The sequence below is a fragment of the Colossoma macropomum genome, unplaced genomic scaffold (assembly GCF_904425465.1).
Source record: "Colossoma macropomum unplaced genomic scaffold, Colossoma_macropomum, whole genome shotgun sequence".
Taxonomy (NCBI): domain Eukaryota; kingdom Metazoa; phylum Chordata; class Actinopteri; order Characiformes; family Serrasalmidae; genus Colossoma; species Colossoma macropomum.
In genome coordinates, this window is record NW_023496051.1 from 2,037,501 (window position 1) to 2,060,038 (window position 22,538).

A 22,538-nucleotide genomic window follows, 5' to 3' on the forward strand; every position below is an offset into this window, starting at 1 on the left:
CAAAACATCCAGTTTTCGTTCTTTGCTCCTCAAACTGGTTTGAAGCCCTGCCATCTTAAGATCTCAACACTGTGTCTGATCTCAGAGCAGGAGTGTGGATTAAATATGATTTTTTAAAGATCAGGTCCTGATCAAACTTAACAACCGCCTAAACTGATCTGATCCTACATGGACGGCGAGATGTAGAGCTGTAAACATCTGGCATTTCCCTGTGGTTTAAAGGAGTCACCAGTCAGTCTCCTGCTGCACTGGTTACCAGACAACAATGTGCTGCAAGTCTTTGCTCCAGTACAAGCTGCTACAAAAGCTTAGACTGCAGGGGCTGCTAACTTATAAACAGACTCGAGAGGAGATGAAGAAACAAGCTATGATGCTGCATTTGTCTCTGCTGGGGATGCATCAAGATGCTTCAGTGTTCACAACACAAACGGTCATTTGTGTCCTTGACCACCTTCAAAGGTGGTTTGAGTGCTCAGTTCCCAATGAATCTCCGAGACACATTAGATCTGTTTTGTGTTCACATCACTGGTATAAATACATCTGACACTGTTCTCTTTAAAAAGCTATTTATCTAGTCAGTAAGCACTTCTTTACACAGAAACACAATAGTTAACCTATTATTCTCCAGGGTATATTTTGGTTTTGTCCATCTGAATTTACACGACCAAATCTTAAGGTCAATTATTCAGTAAAAATGTAAATTTTTATTTTTTTTTTGTTGTAAAAGCTCCCCTCAAATTAACAGAACATGTTTTATGATCACACATACTGCTATATGCTTACAATTTACTGCTGGAAGCCAAAAATCTTAGACGGTCTTTGTATTTTTATATAAATATAATTTTTACAGAGCAGATCACTGAAGAGACGCCATCTGTTTACAGTTTATAGCCCAGATTTGTGGAAAAATGGGTCGACTTTCAGTAGAAGAAAAAAAAATATTCAGCTTCTTTTATTATAAGGGTTTAAAATTACATCACCCATCTATTTGACTGGAAGGAAGACAGTTACAGCTCTCATACGACCCCCACCTTTTGAATGAAGCTTATGAAATATAAAAGTTATGAAGAACATGACGAAGTCTGTTTTGGAACCACTGGTGGTCCCAAGGAGTTGAAGAAGTTAAATAACTACAAACAACATTAATACAGTAAGTAGTAATTTTAAATATATGTCAATGCTTTCGTTTAACCATTTCCAAACCTCTCCTCCTGGCAGCCCAGCATTATTTGTAGCCATCACCCACCACCTGCTTTAGATAGTCAACACTTCTTTCTTTAAAATCAGGAGTTCTGGTGACATCAGAAACAAACCGGAAGCAAACTTTGTTCTTCTGACCAGTTTCCAAATCATGAACCACTTCTTTGAACACAAAAACTCCTCTCGAATGGCATTAAAGATTTGTTAGAATTTATTTAGAAACAAAAATATGCTTATCGTGCAAATAAATGGTTTAAAAATATTCAGTAAGGTGCCCGAGACCTTTGTACGGTACGGTATCTCATATCTGTGTCATATTTGGCTAAAATCTGATTCCAGGACTTTGAACATCGCCTCAGCTCAGGCTGCTCTTGCCTGCTTTCACTCTCAATCACCAAAAAACACTGCCGATAATGAAAAAAGAGCAAAATCAGCTCAAACAATCTTAGCAAATTGTTCTCATTCACTATCAGCGTTTACAGACAGAGCTCCGGTACCTTTCTTGGGCAGCCCTCTGCCCTTGCCCAGCCGTGACCTGCGGTCCAGAACTCTGCCTTTGGGGCTGGTGGGTGGAGCAGCGGACCGGACGGCGTCTCCGTTGTCGCTGAGCGAGTCTCCCCGGCCCGAGTCCCTGGAGGAGTTCTTGCGGAGCCGCCGCTTGGCCTTGGCCTTGAGCCGCGCCTCGTGGACGGTGCCGGCCGGGGCGGAGATCCAGTTACCGTTGATCTTGTCGTCGACGTTGCCACCGAGGCCGTTCTCCTCGTCCCCGGACTGATAAAGAGTCGCTCAGGTCGACTGCCTCTGTGGGGGACAGTGGTGTTACAGTATTGATGGGGAGACGATTACAAAAGACTCTTCAACTCCAACACGTCTGGGAATCAGGGCCGACTCGTGGTCAAGGACTCTAAATGCTTCTACTACAGACTTCTTTGATGTCATTGGCTCGAGAGGCATTTTGATGGAGGCGTGTGTAAAAACGTGTTTTAATTACTAGCTTTAAACGAGGTTCATCAGCCGCAGTAATCAAGTTTCGGTATGTCCTGTGCCTCTTTGCATCCCTATGTACATTTATTTCATGATCAAAGCGGTAATAAACAATGAATGCAGTTACATGCACTCAATAATCTGATCATAATCAGATTTCTGCAGGTATCCGATTATTCAAATGGTCATGTAAACACCATACTCCGGTCTAGAAATCCGATTAGGAAATCCGATAAAAAGTGCTGGATTTTAGCTCAGTAATCAGATTTCTCAGTGCATGTGAACTCTTACTCTGATTTCTTTCGCATTTCTCAGTCTGAGCATGAGCGACGCAGATGACGGTACCAGAAATAAGCGAGCAGCGTCGCTCCAAAAGTGTTTTGCTGCGTCTCGCGGCGACGCTGCTCGCTTATTTCTGGTACCGTCATCTGCTTCGCTCATGCTCAGACTGCTGACACCAAACACGAAATGAAGGATTTAAATATTCTTCACCTTCTAGATGATGTATGTTCATATTTTAAGGTAAAGTGGCGCGAAGTTTGACCTTTACGTTCACGTCACATCTTCTTCTGTGAGTTTACTGGCTGGTTGCAAAGCAGAAATCCGATTACTGTCTGACTTACGTAGACCTGGAGCTTCAGCATTATCTGATTACTCGAGTGCATGTAAACGCATTGATCGGATTACTGACAAAATCTGATTTTCTGCAGTTATCGGATTATTAAGTGCATGTAAACACATGCAATGATGGGGAAAGAACAGGACTGATCTCAGTGCCAAAATACAGGGCACGGTAAAAACAGGGCTTTGTGTAAGGCTGGTAAACATCACAGCACAGATCATTTATCAGCAATGTAAGTGAATAAGAGGTGAAAAGATGACCAATATCTCACCTACGAGCCCAAAAAGACAAGTTCTGTGTACACGATTTGGCAAATAAGCCCTTGAACGCGGCCAGCATTCAGCAAGCGAATGAAAATGACATCATTACCCTTGACACCAAAACACAGTGACCGATTCAACACAGCAAGAGCCACCGAGGCTGCTGCTCTCGGGGGGGATGAATGACACCGGCTCCATGTTTTCTCTGAGTCAACTCTTACCTACTGGGTTGGAGTTCAGCCAGGCCTCACAGTCGGTTGCCATGATTTTAAAGTGGGTGATTTTACAGCAAAGAAGTTGGGAAAACCACAGAACCTGAGAAGTTACAGAAGATCTGGTCAGTGCATGAATAAATGTCTGGACTCGCACAAGAAAAACGGGGAATGTACAGAAAACTACACTTTTAAAAAGAAGATGGTTCTTCAAGGGTTCTATATAGAGCCATTTCATGCTTAAATGGTTTTCTGCATGATTAACTGGCTCTTCAGGCTGCTGGAGGATGGGCTGGATATGGATCTACACACAAATGTCTATTGTTAGAACCCTTTTTTAGTGCTATATAGAACCATTGTTTAAGAAACACCACATTATCAATCAATCTGAAGAACAGTTCAACCATGTCATGACCAAATGGTTCTATACAGAGCTCATGGTTCTACATAGAACCATTCTCTGTGCTAGAGAACCTTTGAAGAACCATGTTTTGTAAGAGTTTAGCTAGCTAGCTATCTGAGAAAATACAGGTAATCTCCGAATGAATGACGAGGCTGAAGTTGGCTTCCTATTCGCCAGCAGCTTCTTGTTCGAATTTGCCCGTTCTACCTTAAATGGTGCAGCAGTTACATTCTGGCACCTAACTGCTGCACCATTTAAGGTGGAACGGGAAAATTCGAACAAGAAGCTGTATAAAGCTTAGTGAATGAATGTAGGTCGCCCTTCTTCCAGCTGAAAGAACCAAATGGCTCAGTTCGAGGCTGCTTCAGGTTAAAAAACGTACGTTTGTGTGTTAATTTGGTCCTTAAACGTCTGAACAGCCATGATTTTGCACCGCAGTTTAACGGCTGCGCTTGTTTATCCACAGCGGACGTGCTGCTGTATGAACGACCATAACATAAACAAACCCTCGGAGGCGGACACACACGGTCTTTTCCCCCTCACAAAAAGCTCGTCTGCGACCACCGAGACATTTTAAGACGCACAAAAGCACGTAAAGACCGAATGAAGAGTAAAAAGTCACTCACCGTCTCTCCCGTTTCGGCTTTTTCTAAGTTATAACGCAGCGATCTGTCTCGGCTTTGTTCTCTACCCAGCAACACGAACGCGTCGGGTCGTCCTTTCTGCGCTCTGATTGGCCAGGGGTGGAAGGCGCGCTTTCCCATTGGCCAGCTTGGCGGAGGCTGGTCGACGGAGCCACCAAAGAGAATCCGGCGTGAGTAAAATCGTTCTCGTGTTTTCTACGCGTACGAGTCCGGGTGTTTGAGTCCTCTAGCGGCGAAGATCGGAACTACAACTACACCATTATGTAATCCGCAGCGGCGTCCGACTCGTGACGGAATGGTTCTTTTGAATCGGTTTCTTTTCAGTATATCAGCGGAATCGATTCACAACTGAAGCATTAAAAAAATAGTTACACGTATAATAAACGTATTTATATGGCATCGTTTATATATTAAAAAGGCAGTCCAAAGTAACTAAAAGTGAAGCAATAAAATATATCTATATATATGTCTCCTTGTAGACTTTAGCTTTCTGATGTCTGTCTGATTTTACTGAAAAGCAGTAGTGACTTCAGAATGGATCGCTGAATCGACTTGACTTATAAGTCAATGAATCATTGAATCGGACGTTCGATTCATTATAACAAATAGCCTGAATGAATCGACTCGGTAAACTGAATCGAATCAGTCCTACCTCGCCAAGGTCTGTGTGTCATAGCACAGTTTTAAATGGCCTATTTTTAAAACAGCAGGCTGTAAAGTCATTTAAGAGGGCAGTGCTGTTTATTTTTATCTGTTTGCTGGCCAAAGCAGAAGATAAATAAACAGAGCTGAAATTCTACACAGTTTTGAAAACTGAACTGATATTCATAAAAATAATTTAGTCATGCTCAGTTCTGTGGCAGGTACACTCAAAGCTTAGGCCAGTTTCCAAGATGTGGCTGTGCTAAAATAATTATTTTTTTTGTTTTATATTTTACGGAAAGCCCTAATCTGTCACCTGAAATCTATAAGAGTTTTCACAGTTTTCAGTGTCAGGAAAAAGGTGAAAACATTCAACGTCACAGCTAAATACTATTCATTTTTTTTTTTTTAGTGCAGCTTTTACAGCTTTCATTCTTCTCAGGAAACCCATTTCAGCTCCTCAAAGATTCTGCAGACACACCTCCAAAGTTCAGTCTTAGAAGCTGGTTGATCATTTTCTGAAGTAATCAAACACATTCAGTGGTGTTGAGGTCTGGACTCTGGGGTGGTCAGTCCATTGTTCAGCTTCTTTGTTTGATGTGTCCGTCTCCTTTTCTCAGTGAGGTTCTTCTTGAACAGCTTCACATCCTTTCAGACCCACAGCGCTGAGTCGTCTTCTCACAGTGGAAGGATGGACAGAAACACCTGTGGATGTTTTCAGATCTGAAGCAGCTTGATTTTCTCCTCTCTCTCAGAGATGAAAGCTTTAAGTGCTGTTTATCTGATGGGGGCAGTGTTGGTGTCTACCAGGTCTTCTGATCGTGTTTTGAACTCTTATTGCATTTGAACTTATTTGCATTTTACTTTCCTCTTCCTTGTGCAAACAGATTATCTTCTATCCAATGTCCTTAGAAACTCCTCCTGAAAACGAATAACCTGTACTTAACTGCCGTTTTGACTTTTGCACAGTATTGTATGCTGTTAATCCCCCACCCCACCACAGAGTAGACAATGGGCGTCCAAAGAGGGCCAGATCGGCCCGTGTCAAAATACCTGTGGGCCGAAATTGGTCACATGATTCAAAAGGTTTCAAAACGTCAGCGCGCAGAAGCAGAGCTTTCTGTGAGCCACTGTTTCTGATCAGTGTGTAAAAGATGCACGAGGCCTCTTTTATTGTTGAATCTGTATTTATAACAATGAATTAAATAGTTTAAGAGTAACAACATGTCTAATATATTAAGTTTACTCCTATTTAAGTGTTTACTTGTTCAAAAATATCATTTGTAAAGGCCGCCACACATCGCTTACCGTGGCGTCTCTTAGCGCAGTGTTACTATAGAACGCCAGCAGGGGGAGCCCAAAAATGCCAGCTTCAGATTGATTTTTACACTCTACTCTTATAAACTGAATGAAATAAAGTGCTCAGCTTCACTCATCGCTTGGTATCAGTTTACTGTCTCTTCACAAACTGTCCGTTTTCGAGCTGAAAGAGCTGGAAAAGGCAGGATAGTAAACTCAGCTGAGGTAACTTGGCATTCGTGTCTGTTTATCTAAGACTGGCTGCCTCTCTCTGTGTAAACCTCCAGCTACATGTGATCTACTGTGGCTTTCTGTGCTCTCGATATGGCTTTAATATAATGTAGTAATGGCCAAATGCTGCGCTGAGGAACTGACCAATGCTCGGAGTCATGGAGAGTTTCGGCACCGGTGTGCACCTCCATTAAAAACCATGGTTTCTGATTTTTGTGCGCGTCCAGTGAGTGACGGCCTTTAGACGAAACTAAACTGAAATCTATACGTGTTCAGTTTTGTTAGATCATGTTCTTTACATATCAAATCAATGCAGCATTCAGACATAACTTTGATAAACAAATATAGCAGATAAAACATAGCGCTGAGTCGTCTTCTCACAGTGGAAGGATGGACAGAAACACCTGTGGATGTTGAATAAAACAGATAAAACAGCCTAAATAGCCACAGTTTTGTTTGGCCTTGAAGGGTTAACATTTATCTGAACTACTGAAATTGCTCGTATAAGAAGTTGGTGCTGCAGGTAGCTGCTTTAGTTTCTCTCCTGAATATTTATTATGATGTCTGCTTTATGATGCTTTGTTTCTATGTCTGTTGATATTTAATCCATTAGTCTTTAGACATATAAGGCTCACGCATTTGCTGTGGCTCTCAAAGAAAAAGTATTAAAATTTCCATTTCAGCAAAATCGCCGGTTCTCAGTGTTACATCTGTATGTTATGGTTGTAGCTTTCAGTAAATTTGGTTCAGGAAACGAAGCTGTAGGTCTAGTCAGAGAAAAAAGGCTCAGTCACGGGCTGAAGGTTAGGAAACCAGCCTTGGTTTGATCCTCTGAGCCGACAGTACGTGACTGAGGTGCCCTTGAGCAAGACACCTAACCCCCAACTGCTCCCCGGGTGCTGCAGATAGGGCTGCCCACCACTCTGGGCAATTGTGCTCACTGCCCTCTAGTGTGTGTGTCTTCACTAGCGTGTATGTGGTGTTTCACTGCACGGATGGGTTAGATTGCGGAGGTGAAATTTCCCCGTTGTGGGACTAATAAGGGTCACTTAATAATTAATTAAGCTTTAGCTAACTATGTTACCACAGTGCAGCGTGCTACACTGTATTTCTATGATGCTGCTGCCACCATCAGGTGAAAGGAAGATCTGCAACTCGCTTAGAACACTGTAAAACAATGAAAATCTGCGCATTTGTCCCTGGGACCGGACGTTGGACACCCTGGAGTAGACAAACACACACACACACACACACACCCACACACACACACACACACACACACACACACACACACATAATAATCACCCAAAACCAGCAGCACTTCTTCTCGAAACTGTTTATTGACATATCTGCATCAGAACATGCCACAACAGTTTTAAAGAAAGATCAGTAGTGTCTCACAACTGGGACACAAATATCAATAATATACAAAAAAAAAATCTTGCTAAAAGCTACCGTAACATCACACACATCACTTTTCCTTTTTACATGAATTCACCTGAAGTAGGATAAATAACACACATGGTCCAGTTCAAGTATTGCTACTTTCTTGAGCTTTATGTATTAAACATTATACACCGTTTGATCTGCTTCCAACCTGATATACAAGCATGAAACGAATTCAAGACCCAAAACCAGAGAGACGGCAGTGAATCCCAACACCTGCACAGCGCTTGATTCTTTATAAAATATTAGTAGTATAAATGTGTAGAGTGGCATTGATGAGTAACTTCTCACTGACCTGAGCACGAGTTTTACCTCCTGACTGTAGAAAGGCACTTAAAATCAGATAAAATCATCTTAGTCCAGTTTCAAGGACGTCCAGTGTATTACGATCCGATAAAGAAATTCACATTGCTTCAAATCCAGGAGACCTTAAGGCCCGAAACATAGTTCACGAAAGGACGCGAGCGCAGACGCTTCGAGCTACGCAGACGGGGTTTCACACGTAGCTGCGTTCAAAAATGTGTCACAACGCATTTCATAACGTGGCGCAAGTGCGAGCTGCATTCTGGGCGTTACAGCAAGGGGGCGCTGTAACTTCAGCCAAGCCTGACCAAGCGGTCAGCGTGCTTCTCAACTGCTATGGCAGACGAGCAGTTGAGTCTCACGCAAAGGTGACATAAAAATACGATTATCGTATTTCCAATCCAAGAGACGAGGTAAAGCCGCTCACTCTCCTCTACTGTCCAAGTTTAGCTGTTGAGGCTGTTGGAATAACAGTAGATCACTCTCTGATTTGTACTCTATCGCCCCCTTCAGTACTGAGTGTTTTAACCTCCACAGCAACGTAAGAACGCGCGGTGAGTTTGTACAGCAGGACTGAGCGTTTGCAGTGCGTTGGCCGAGCGCTGTCATCTGCGTTCACGTCCTTGCGTAAAGTATGTTTCGGGTCTAATGAACATAATGAGAACTACATCCTGCTAATTTGTGGCGTTTAGCCTTCTACAACAATAGGCCACTTTAGCTTTCATCACGCGTCCTTTAAACGGACAGAATCTGTGACAACATCACATCCGTCAGAACATTCTTTGCTAAACTGTGCATTCTGACTTTCTTTAACCCACAGTTTGACGGTGCTGGGCTTGAGAATAAACGAAATATAGACAATGGAGACGGTGCAATAGCACTTTTTCTTCTCCAATTTTCGATGCATCTCCATTTTTGATTTCTATGGCCTACATTGAGATTTTATTTAGACCATGATGTAGGCCTATACATATATTTTTTAACATAAACCGACTTAATTACATCTTTTAATGTAAATCACAGAATAAATAATACAAGAGTAACACAACACTTGAACACTACTTCACCTCTTGTGGTTGCTTTTTGGCTTTAACTGATTAAAAGACATGGCTTGTGTGCTAAGAGCGCTCCCTGCTGAAGAAACCTCAGGCTGCAACATGTGCTTTTGTAAATGAGTTGTGTCCAGTCCTTTACATACAAAAACAAAAGGTGTTTTCCATCATTATAGTGGAGGCATTTTGGAATTCAGCTATAGATGCCTGAGGGAAATCACGCGGTACTATATTTTTTGGGGATTCTGCACTCATCTGAAAGATTGGGTCACTTAAACTGAATAGAAAAGGCTGATGGTATGTCGCGTGCAGCTTTTACTTTGTATGCTGCAGCTTTCATAGTTAATCCTTCCTAAAGTCTAACTCTGAATATCACTGGACCAGCCTGTAAGCCGGTTAGCATCACCAGTGTTGGTTATTTCATGAAGCCGTGTTCAAGCTGGACATGTTTACAATGTTTCCGGGTCTTTGAGTTCATTTCCAGGAAATCTGTGACTAATTTGCAAATGCAAATATGTGTAAATATTAATGAGATACCGCATTGTTTTCCTCCTCCAGGCCGAGCTGCGTCAAAGTATGCTACTTTATAATGCTTCTGTGAGTGTGTGAGCTTATTTTACGAAGCCTATATAAAAACCTCATTTTTAGATTGATATGTTACAGGACTGGATTTTTCTCTCCAATAACTGATCCGGTATTTTCTGCTTGCTCCAATATGACACAAGCTATTGCATGTCTCTAATAGAAAGAGACTGTTTTAACCATTTTAACAGTAGATCGACACAGATTCACAGTTGGGTGACTGAACGACTTGACAGACTTTCTTTTTTGAAAGTTGTCTTTGAGGCAGGAGTTCTGTGCTGCTATTGAAATCAATTCCATCCATCTTTGGGTTGCGCTGGAGAACAGACAGGGCCTTAAAAAAGACAAGCTTCACATCACTTTAACCTACTTTGGCTAACTCACCGAATGAGTTGATTGTTTTAAGGCAGGATTTGTTTACAAAAAACAGGTTTTACACCTTCGGGTTGAGCTCCACCTGGTGACCTTCACTTTCCCCTGCAGTGGTTCAGTCCAGTTCAGACCAACCTCCCTCTTCTCTGGATTCAGTGTGCACACAGCACACGAAACCACAGTAAACACAGGCTCATTGTCCTGTGCCCTTCCCTCTGTCATACTTCCTCGCCGTCTCTCTTACGCTCTCTCTCTCTCTCTCTCTCTCTGTCTTTGCTCTGTCTCTAATCGTCCTCTCCGCTTGGCACTCCTGGGCTACGAGTGGAGCTCAGCACTGCTCGACTCCCCCTGGTGGTGGTAACGTCTCAGGCTTGTCCGGGTTCACTCTGTGCTGGCTGGGTCGGCGTGGAAGTGCAGCAGACTCTCCTCTGCCAGCTGAGACAGATACTTCTGCAGAGACACAGCAAGCATAACTCGCATTACAGAAATGGAATACAACATGCACGGGACACAACAGCTCGCCTATTACATTGCAGCAGGATGTCCAAAACCAATCCTGGACGGTCACATCATTGCCGAGTTTAGTGTTCTAATGTTCTAACACACCTGTTCCTTCCATCAGATAGTTACTTTAGGTGACGCGTCAGAGGTATTAGTGTAGGGCTGCCCAACTATTTGTCTTGAGTGCAGTGTTTATGAAGGAGGTCAGCTGGTTTCAAATATAGCTTTATAATGATTTTCTTAACATTACACTATATTATTATATTACTATACTATACTAATATAATAATATATTACTATATTACTGTAACTAAAATATATAAATACAACTTAAGTAAAATGAGACTTTAATAACTTATATATAGTATAAAAATATGTTCTTCTCTCATCAGGTGTAGGGATGGGGTTATGATCGCTTTTAGGCAGGCTAGCTCTGTATTACAGTAAGAAACACAAAAAACTGAACAGTGGTACATTTCAGGGCTGTTTCTTGCTATAAGCAATATACGCAGTTGATTAGAGCCTTAAGCCACCATGGGGTGATATCATTTAATGAAAAAGTCTTACAGTTAATATGAGAAAGTTACTGGCTAATTAACTAGTATCTTATATAAAAGTAGGGTGACAGTATTTTGGTTTCTAAAAAAGAGGACAGTAAGGGCAGGGGGATGGCATGGGGCCGACTGTAGAAGGAAACTTCACTACATACCATTAGCATTAGGGTCGACCAGCAGGGTCCAACTCAAAGCCCCACAGAACAATTCTATTTTATATCTTACTGTCACTTCAACTCCAGTCATTCAAAATTTGTGCTCTCAGATACGAGTCTTTATCTTCTCAACGCGTTTTCAAGCATTGATGCACTCGTGTTGGCTTAGCCTAGCAGGCTACAGCTTAAAGGTCTAACAGAAGAGGTCCGACTTTAGCTTTCTGTCACTCCAACACCGATTAATTATCTTTGCTCTTGTTATTATAAGTTTTTATCATCTATACTTGTGACAGCAGAGCAGTCAGTCGAATTGAACCTGCACTGTGGTGTTTGGATCTCTTTAGCTAAGCTAAGTTAGGTAGGAGAGAGGAGCCGGCTACCATTAGCTTAGCAGGGGGCTCCAGCTTCAGACACCAGAGAAGAGGTTTAATTTCGGCTTTCTGGTCCTTTAACATCAGCCGCTTGACTTCCTCAGAGCTGAGTAATTATCATCTAAATTTGTGTCAGTAAGGCTTTTGTTAGTCAGAATCGAACCTGTTCTGTGGTGAGCAGCGCTGGCAGTATGCCAGCTAAACTAACACTAACCAGCTACTCTCTTCTGGTTAGCAGCGCTGTGTAACATTTAGAAGTTGGTGTTAGACTGAAGCTTTGATGTTTTTTGAATGGTGGTTTTAAAATTGTGCACTGCTTTCATTTATTTGAGCAATTTAAGGGAAACTTATTTGACTGTTTTTGGGTCTGAAATAGTGCAGCAGGATGCTGTGGCACAATACCGTTACAAACATAGAACCAATCAGTGAACAGCTATGTCATTACATCATCCCACTGAACGGTTCTGTGGCTCGGTACGGTTAGCTAACCAAAAAAAAAAAAAACAGGCTGAGCCTGGTTTTAAGTGTTCCGTGTCAAACCGTGTCCGTGTGGAAACGCCACTGGGACGGTTCCCCTTCGTGCTCAGAACCGTTCAGCCCTGCAGTTGAAAAGAAGCCATGGACACTCTATTAAAAGGTGGCTGACTCACATTATACTGCTAGCTAGCCAAGTTTACACCTATCTAAGAAAACAACAGCCTAACGGTCAATCATGTCTTCTGCTCCTTGGTCGTTTTTGAATGCTACTGTCTTTACCTTTGCATTTGTATTACTTAGTCTTTTTGTCTTAGTACAGAAAATATGATTGGGGTTGACTGGGGTTAACAGTGAAGAGGGTCAGAATGTGGGAGAAGCAGATGTTTCCTGCCCCATCATACACTAATTCAAGCTTGCAATCAGTTGTCATATTAAGACTTTTTGTTATATTATACAGAAAAATACTTATTAGGTCTGTAATTAATGATCAATTCATCATAAAAGGAAAATATTATAAGCTTGCCAATGATTGGTACTAAATATTTAATGCCATACACAATGCTTTATGTAAAAAATGAAAGATACAAGCACTATTTCTCCTTTTGGGCTATGCTAACCCCTAAACGGTGTGCTATCCTCTAAACCGTGCGCTATCCTCTAAACGGTGTGCTATTCCCCAAACCGTGCGCTATCCCTTTAAAACATTTTTATCATCTCAATTTGCTCAAAACACAGAGCACCAGTTCTCAGAGTCAGACCTGTACCGCAATGAATGGCACTGTTTGGATCTGCAGCCTGCTTGCTAAGCTATGTTAAGGTAGCATATCAGGCTACAGATATAAACATCACAGAGCAGGTTTAATTATGCCCTTTCCGTCCCTTCAGCGGCTGCTCGACTTCACTCTGTCAGACTTTATTCATTAACTTTCATCATGTAAACTTGTGTCAGTGCTTTAGCTAGAATCGAATATGTTCTGTGATGGGCAGCACTGTTATCATGCTAGCGGAGCTAATGCTAACCAGCTCTCCCAATTAGCAGCCTCGTTTAACATTTATGAACTGTTCAATAGACTCTCAGAAAAAAAAAGGTAGTGAACTATCACTGGGGTGGGACCCTCAAGGGTACATCTCAGTACCCTTAGTCAGGGAACATAACTGAACCATAATCCACTGAAATGATATTTCTCTAAGCTGTACTGACTCCACACACCCCGTCTCGCCTCCAGGCTTTTTTTTTACTGTTCTGTTTTAAAACATTCGGTTATGAAAATGTACAAATATAAACTTTTCACCTGGAAAAACTTATTTAAGGTCCACAATTGGACCTTAACACCACTGTTGTACCTTTGAGGGAACATTTACATGGTTTGTATCTTGATGAACAAAAACTTTACCCTGCACAGAACCTTTATTTCTAACAGTGTAGAGGGTTCGACATTTATTGAATAATGGCTTGAAAATCGAGCCCTGTGTCCACTTATTTGGTAACCATGTTAAGCGAACTACTCTTTTTTTCTACATCGTTTACTGCAGTAATTTTTGAAGACGGTCTGAAGGTATTTAAAAAGAAGATACCGCCCAACACTGACTGAAACTATCTACTCTGAACTTTTACATGGTTGTGTATCGCCCTCATTCAGTTCTTTCAGCCTCTGAATTTAGACTTGTAGGTATCAAAAGCTGAAATCTGCTCTCTGTGATGCAGATACAGCCTGCTATTCCTCTCTGATTCCGTTTGTTTCTCCCTCCACTGTAGCCGGAAAGCAGCTGGAGTTCTCCTCCCCTGAATGACTGCAGTTGTGCTATACAATGGTTTCTGGTGGCAGGAGCGAAGTAATTTAACCCCTCTGTCTCTGATTTTCTCTGTAGCCTTGTTAAAGTCCCGTGTTGTGTGTGGGCTGCGAGTCCTAGAGGTTCCTCCGCTCTTCTTAAACTTTCCTCTGACTGACGGAACAGCTGCTGGTCTTCAGAGCTCTAATCTCAGCAGATGCTGGAGCAATCTCCGCTTCCTCCCTGACCTCAGCTGGAGCGCGGGCAGTGTGTGTGGGCATGTCCGAACATGAGTGTGAAAGACACTATGCATACAATGCGATAAATGAGGGAGACTAGTGGGCAAACCAATCCCCGCCCAGAGACCGGCCTGAGTGAGGGGCTGCTACAAAGATGGGTGATTTTCAGCTGGGTTGATGGGTGATTTACTATTCGCTTTGCCCTGCTGTAGTCTCTGGTATTTAATACAAGCAGATGATTTTTTTTGACATATAAAGCCAAAAATTCGGCTTAATTTGAGTTTTTGAAAAAACTGCTCTGCAACCACTGGAGAAATAACAATAATGTCATTATCAAGTGTAAATAAAATACTAATTCAACACAAACACAAAATCAGCTCAGTTTAACCTCACAGTTTAGAGCTTATGTCAAAGTTGTGTGCTACAATAGTGCTACAGGCTATAACAGTGGTGCGCATGTGAAAAGCAGCTTTTGCTGAACATTGCTGCCGTCTCGGCCACCGTTGCTGCATAAATGGGAAATTTAAGTTGTAAGTATAACTACATTATAATGATGTAAACGATGTCATTCAGAGTAGTTCAATGTGGAATGTGCCGTTCTAGAGAACTTTACAGAGTCAGAGTTGTTCACAGTGGTGGTGATAGGAACGAGACGTCTGAAGAGTGCAATAACTCTAAACCCTCCCTCACAGAAAGCTATTTAATATATGCTGATTAATGCCTGAGACATTGTTTTAAGATCATTTTTAGAAGGTTTTGGCTTAAAATGTATTTTTAAAAATGCATCAATGTCATGTATGAAGTAATAAGACAAAATAGTCCCCACGCAAAACTTATTTTTTCAGATTTATACTATTTTAGCATCAACATTACATATAAAAACTAAAAAGCCATGCGTAGCTTCCCTGGTTGATCAGTGATTGAATTACAGAGAAATTTAGAAAAATATGTGGGATTCCTTTTTAAAGTACATATTAACTTCTCAATGAGAGGCTGAAAAAGGGCTTTCTACCTTTACTCTGCCTCCCAGTCCAGCAGGGGGCGACCTCTCCCACTCCCCTCTCCCTTGTCCCAAGGGCAAAGGACCATGTGCTGTCATAAGTCATACCTTTCCCTCTTCTTTTGGCAAGAGGGCTCTTGACGAGCTACGCTTGTCATAACTAATAACAGCAGCATGTGGCGGTAATTTGGCCCGTGTGATGATGAGGGGGGGTAATGAAATCTCTCTCCAAACGCCAGCCAGGTCTCAGTATCACAGCATGCCATTACAGTTCTTTATCAGTCTACTTATTTTACGCTGCTGACACTCATATGGACCCGCACAGCAAGTGTCTGCTACAGATGTTTATTATTAATCAATCGCTTTCTTTCCACTAGGCATGCAAAACGTTTTGTACTGGTTCTCGTGGTGCCTCCATGTTTGCATCTTAGTCCATACAGATCCTTCAAAAACCAGGAGCCAAAGAGCACGGAGATAAGAGGAGAACATAACAGGAGCACAGTCTCGACAAATGACCAACGAAGTTTGGATTAATACACAGACAGCTCTGTATTCCAGCATATAACAGTAAATAATTTAAATTAATTAACCTAATAATTAATTATGGTTTGTTAATAATGATGTAGTTATCTGATAACTCAGATTATTTACTAAGCCTTTTAGTGAACATTTTAAGTATTTTTTATTAGCTATTTTGTGATGCATAAACTTTTACTTATGCTTAATCATTAAGGAGTCAATTAATGTATCCTATTTAAAACATTATAACCATTAACTGAAACTTTACAACACTATATAAATGGTTAGTAATTCAAATAGTGGCACAAGTAATGACTACATCTTACTTCTGAGAACAATAAGTGAAATCTTAGTGCTGTTTTGTGTGCCTGTTACGTCTGTAACGTCTTCACATTTTCCTTGTTTGACCCTTAAAACCACCTCTAATTCCAGCCCAGAAATGTGTGTTCTGGCCCTCTTGGTAAAAAGAGCCATCATGTTCAAATGCAGCTTCTAAACAGTAAGAACTTTGACTGATGCCATGCTGCTGTGACTTTAGCACTGGAGTACACTATGTCTCAAGTATCATTCACAAACAAAATACTACACTAAAGTGGACAGTAAATGCAGGAGAACTATAGATAAACTATGAAGGAGCAAACTAACAAAAGCAGCAGCACGGCGGAAAGCTACAGTTCCCTTTAAAACATGATGTAACAGTGCTATGAGAGCGAGAGGTCTATAATCACTGAGGAGTTGGAACAGGCTACTGTTACTCTCGCTCAACATCAGTGATGAAAACTGAAACTGTGTTTAGCTTATTTTTATGTCCACCCTGCATTTACAGGTGTTTATATTCAGTAGTAAACACATTCTGAAGAAGCTTACTTTGTCCTCTCATGTAACTTAGAACAAAATACACTTTTTAAATCAGGAAAAAAGAGCCAAATTAGAGATGTAACAAAGGTGATTAATTCTGAGTCAATACACAAACCTATGCAATTAACTGCAGTCAATAATTTTAATTATTTGACAACCCTGATGATTACTAACTGTGCATACCCAGAGCTGAGAACTTTTAGCTGACAATTAGTGTTGTATAATTAACAATTTAATTGTCTTCCCTGTTCACTGTACGCATCTATTAAAGTGGCCAAAAGTAGCTTATTTGCCGTTTTGCTTCCTAGCCATGTTTACGTAGTAGCCAACACTGGTAGCACTGATACACCACACTATTTGGCACACAAACAAACTCTCACAGCAATCAGTCAGACGTCATAACTTTTTTTTTACCACAGTTTCATGATGTGTCTCAAAGAATGCGGTTACAGCATTTTTTTAATTACATTTATTTGCTTCAATCGAAAACAACCAATGAAATGCTTGTTGTGGTTTAATATGATAATCAAATCAAATGACTGGAAACTGGTTGCAATCAGCTTAAATAATTGTGATCATCTCAAAAAACAGTGATTAGGTAATAACTTTGACAGGCCTATGCATACCTGTAGATTCCTGTAGTGAACGGTGCTCCGGCAATGCGTAGTTTTAGCCGTCTCCTCGCTGGTGTAGAAAAGGCCACAGAGTTTACAGTAGAAGCCCGTCCTGGGTACGATGAACTCCACACCTGAGAAAACACACAGCCACAGATATCCTACAAGTCAGACTAATGCTGATCACACAGAGCACCGAGTGAACTGATGAAGTAAGAACCCGGCTGAAAACTTATTTTCTTATCTAGAACTAGGCTGGTCAGCTAGCCAACAGGCTTAAAGATAGCAAACATGCTAAACAACTCCATCATTATTATCACAGGCTTGAATTAAAGTACTCAGGATATGATTCACTGAAAAACGGCAATATAAAAGTCTAATGAATGTCACCTGAATGTCTTACACGCTTCAAATGTTCATGTTTCAGTCAGAAGTAGCATCAAACCCAGACTGAGTCCCAAACGGCTGCATACTCCCTAGCTAAATAGTGAGCTATGTAACATTAAGTTTAGAAAGTCTAGCTTCTGCGGTCAAATAGTGACTTGCCTGTCACGTATGAATATGGATGAAATCCCAAATGACCATTTTTAGCGATATTCTGCATTGCTGGGCTGAAGGAGTCAGTATTTAAATTCCTACGTAGTGCACTATGTAGGGGGCAGGGAGCCGTTTGAGATTCAGCCCCAGTGTGAGAAAAGTGGCGTCGTCAGACTGGCAGAGACTCGTGGTGGTGATTTGGTGAACCAAAAAATACTTGCATTAAACAGTGATGTGTTATCATATGTTCACTGTTCCACAACAAAACGTTTAAAAAAAGTCATGAAACGTCTGCAGTTCACAGTGATTGGCAACCAAACGTTCTTCTCCTCATTCAGCAGTCAATGGTTGCTTAGCAACAATACTGTACTCTAAAGAAACTACATTTCTTGGCATAATGCTTGTTTTTCAGTCTATTATTATTAATAATACCTTAAATAATTATCTAAAACATTGTGTATTTTAATATATTTTATGTTGGCCGCTGTTTTATAAATGCAAAAAGCCACTCGAGGCCGTGCATTACTTCCCTGTTACTTCCCCGTGATAAAAACACAGTCACCCTCAGCCTCTTGTGGCTTATTACTTTATTATTACACTAAATCTTTGGACTTTCAAGACTGGATCTGAGCAACAGGGTCAGCAAACAGGCCATATTTAGCACTGGTTGTATTGTAAGGCTTAGAGAAACTAGTTCTTAAGAAGTGCTCTGTAGTCAGTCAGAGTTAAAACTGTCCAAACAAAACTCTGCTTCATTTACTCATATCACACTCTTACATGCGCAACCTGTGTCTCGAGTGTTAATGTGTACATGTACGTGCACATGTACGCCTGTGTCGTTCGTGGGTGTGCATGTGTCTGTGATGTAAGAGCGTCAGCTGTCTGAGCACTGCTTAATGAGAGGACAGGCTCCTGCCTCATGGGGGCCATTCACACCTTTCAGTTTGAAACCACACAGCATGTGCTGCAGTGACGTCCGAGCTCCGTTTACTCACCCGCCACACTGCAACAGCACACCCGACAACGGCTGTCCAAACAGCCCTCAGAGGAACCGCACTTTTCCACGTTGTAAAACGTAATCGAGTTAATACGTTGTGAGAACATGCCTTGATTCTTTAGGACAGCTCTTAATTTAATCGTGTATAATTTGTACTCAAACTGTGCAGAGATTTAACGCCAACTCAAGAGGCCGAGAAAAATCAACATAAAAACTGCTACTTATAGAGGCTCAAACTTTGTAAATTGAGCATGTGTAATCTGTCACACTTCAAATATCTCTGCGCATTTTCCTCCCACATTTCACACGATCCTGCCTCAAATACATCTGCATGAGAGAGCCTTTTTTATGCTTATGGTCTATAAGCTGCAAATTTAGGTTTGTGCCAGTTTTGTACATGATGCACAGGCAGAATGCATCTAATTCACAGTTGAAACTGGTGCAGAAGTCTTAGTACATCAGGCCCTGAATCTTTAACAGAGCCAACGAAGGTGATGGATAGTCACCTAGTGGGATGCTGTATTCACTGACGATTTTCTCCTGCTCTCGTGATGGTGAGGGAGTCTCAGTATCTGTCCTCTGGGGTGAATCGGCAGGCACTGAGATGTGGGCGTCTGGAAATAAAAGAACAGAGAAGTGAAGAACATTACGGTCACTTTAGTCAATCAGCGCAGCACTGGCATGGTGTTTGCTCTAACAAAGAGTGCTCTAACACTTGCACGGTATAATGTAATCAGAGCAACTTCTTTATGTGTCATGCTTTCTGATGTAGCAATCAGATTTTTTTTGTTAAAGTTAACTGAAATATATATATTTTTTTAAATTATTTTTTACACTAATTTTTGTAGTCCAGTTTTGTAAACTCCTCTTTAATCCTCTGGAGTCCACAAACGTGTTCCCGCGTCAAATCCTAAAGCTTCTCCATCTTTGAGATAATACAACGCAGAAATATCTGTAGAGTCAAATCAAACTCTTTTGATTACATCTCATTATGAAATCGCACGTTACTCACATCCAGAGTTATGAGGCTATAAAGTGGGGTTGCAATACACGTCATCTGTCTCTCACCGTGTGTAACCGGTGGATTCGTGTGTCCGTCTACATTTTGTGTGAAACTGACGAATGGACATATCATAAAGGATTGACCCATCACTCTGGACACACCTTCAGTCGTTATCTGAGGCACGTGAAATGGCATGCAAAGAGTTCACAGCTGCTGAATTTGCTGCAGCGGTTTTGGAAAGTAGCGACAAAGATTAACAAAGCATTTTGATACGAAACATAGGGGACCACGTTATATGCAAGTGCCTTTACAGACAAATTTAGGATTAAGATTTTTTTCTAAAAAATTTAGGAAAGAGTTAAGCTGGTAGGAAGAACTTTCATAATGTTTTTTGTCATGTTATCTGTGTTTCTTCACTGCAATATCCAGCATGCATCAAACAAAAGGGTGGTGACCTTCGCACAGTGAATGTAAAGAAAGCAGCTGAATGCTGTTGATCTCTCCTTGGCTCTGTGTTTACCTCTCTTCTGGTTCTCCTCTATGTGCTGTGTCTCCTTCTTGTCAGGCTGCGCCGGCCCAACAGTCTCACCGGCTGTTTGTGCATCCACAGCCTTCTCTCTTTCACACGCCACCTCACATGCACGGCTGTGGTTGGGCAGGCTGTCTGGCGTGGCTCTGGGTGTTTGTGGCTCTGTATGTGAGGACTCCTCTAGTGCGCTTTTGAACTCCTGGCTGGGGAACAGGCAGAGCTGAGAGCAGGGCTGGTCTGGAGCGCTGCTGCTCACTGAGGGCTCTCTAGACTCAGCCAGACTCAGGCTGGATGTCTTTTCTGGACTGATATCTGGAGGTGGAAGAGGTTCTTCCTGGGTCTTCTCTGCCTGTGCTGGAACTTCTGTGCTGGGGTTGGGATTTGGGCTGGATGCAGGCTGGCTAGGCTCCTCCGCTGGCTCCTCCTCCTGAAGATCAGGGAGATCAGGCTCGATGATGGAGTCGTCCTCTCCCCCGACCTCATCGACCGTTACCAGCTCCTCCATGCTTTTCGGGTACCAGCTCTCACCTTCTGTCTCCTCCCCGCTCACCCACTCCTCCACCTGGGAAACACAGGACCAGCACATGAGTTCTGACAAATCCTAGTGCTGTTGTGATTTTTTTGGGGCTTATTTTTTCAGGGGACTTTTATTTATTTGAACCAAACCAATCTGTGAAGCATATAATCATAGACCTCAGTAGATTCAAGACGTTTTTTTTACACGTAATATCTGTTTATTTGTTAGCTATGTAGCTATTTCTAATGTTTTAGCATGCATGCTAACAGAATGGGTTTTTTTTTTATTTTCTTTGCTTAACTCTACACATGATTCTGTATAACTGAGCCATTTGTGTTAAGAGTGTGTGCACCCAACAGTGCAGTGTACCAATATGACAGTATTACAAGTGTTAGCTACCTAGTAAACATAGATAATAAACACATTTGGCTGCTTTTAGCTTGTATCTCAATAGATACACATAACATGCAAGAAAAGACAATTAAATTGTTCATTTGTAACAATATGACAATTAATTAAACAGTTTCATGACTGTGACAGCTTTATTCTATTATTATTATTATTATTATTATTATTATTAATATTAATGCCTGAAACAAGCAAAATTATTTGTCAAGACACTTTCAATGGATAAAATTATTTAAAACAAGTGAAAAATGTGCAACAAAGTTTAAATATCTTATATGTCATATCTATATATAACAAATAAAAAATATATATTTTGATGATTTGTTGTAGTATGGGTATCACTGATTTTTTTCTTTTTAATGAATTATGGTTTTCTGAATGCAAAATTAACTCTACACACTATTAATTATGAGTCTGTGCCACAAAATCCTTCATCATTGTAGTAAGCAACAGTCCCAACACCACACTTACTTGCTAGCCTGCTAATGTATTGTGTAAAAAAAAAAAAAAAGCTTTAATTTTAAAAAGTGTTCAGGAAGCCTGAATTATGAGCTGAATTTCAAATAGTAAAGTAACAGAACAAGAATCTGTTTTATGCCTTTTAAACTTAGAATTAAGGCAGCCCAAACACTAATTTTTTTATAGTTAAAATCTCATTTTTACACTGTTCTAAAGCTTATTCAGTGGACGTGTGTGATAGTCTGTGTGAGAACAAGCATTTCGTCGCTGTCTAAAGAAAAACATATCTTAATTTTTAGCGATTTTTACTTTTCTATATCACTTAAATGCAGCGCGGTTCTTTTCACAATTAATAGACCAACAGAAATGTTCCAAAATCAATATAATATTTAAAATCTAGCCACAATAACTTACATTAAAAGTGAAGAATATTTTTGCCTTCTCCTATAAAATTACCATTTTGGAGATACGTTTTTCTTTGGACAACAATTTTGAAACCAGGTAAATGGGTCTATTTGTGGTTACCTCACTGTCTCTGTCTCGCTCACATTCTGTGGGTTCAGAAGGTTTGCTGTTGTGGGGAGGCGATGATCTGTCTTTGGCTCGATGCTCAGTAGCTTCTTTCTGAAGTAAACAAAGATAATCACACAATCAGCACAGGCTTTAGAGACTTTTTGGACAAGCTTGATCTTCTTACGCTGCATGAATGATTCGCTGATGCAATGGATGATTTATCAACCATTCCCCACTTTTATCTTTTTAAAATCATTCCACACAA

The 22,538-nt window shown here is 41.1% G+C and overlaps 2 protein-coding genes across 2 annotated transcripts in view; both read right to left on the bottom strand.

Moving 5' to 3' along the window:
• Positions 1-4,407, bottom strand: part of pdcd4b (programmed cell death 4b) — a 30,212-nt gene extending 25,805 nt beyond the window's left edge. The window contains 4 exon segments of the mRNA XM_036565200.1: positions 1,698-1,977; positions 1,979-2,001; positions 3,288-3,381; positions 4,308-4,407. Of these exon segments, the coding sequence (XP_036421093.1) occupies positions 1,698-1,977; positions 1,979-2,001; positions 3,288-3,330 (346 nt within the window). The 5' untranslated portion in view covers positions 3,331-3,381; positions 4,308-4,407.
• A 3,585-nt stretch (positions 4,408-7,992) lies between these two features.
• Positions 7,993-22,538, bottom strand: part of rbm20 (RNA binding motif protein 20) — a 90,091-nt gene continuing 75,545 nt past the window's right edge. Inside the window, exons 10-14 of the mRNA XM_036565171.1 lie at positions 22,286-22,384; positions 20,368-20,938; positions 19,351-19,458; positions 17,323-17,444; positions 7,993-10,702 (exon numbers count right to left, since the gene is read on the bottom strand). Of these exons, the coding sequence (XP_036421064.1) occupies positions 10,634-10,702; positions 17,323-17,444; positions 19,351-19,458; positions 20,368-20,938; positions 22,286-22,384 (969 nt within the window). The 3' untranslated portion in view covers positions 7,993-10,633. The remainder of the gene's footprint in view (positions 10,703-17,322; positions 17,445-19,350; positions 19,459-20,367; positions 20,939-22,285; positions 22,385-22,538) is intronic.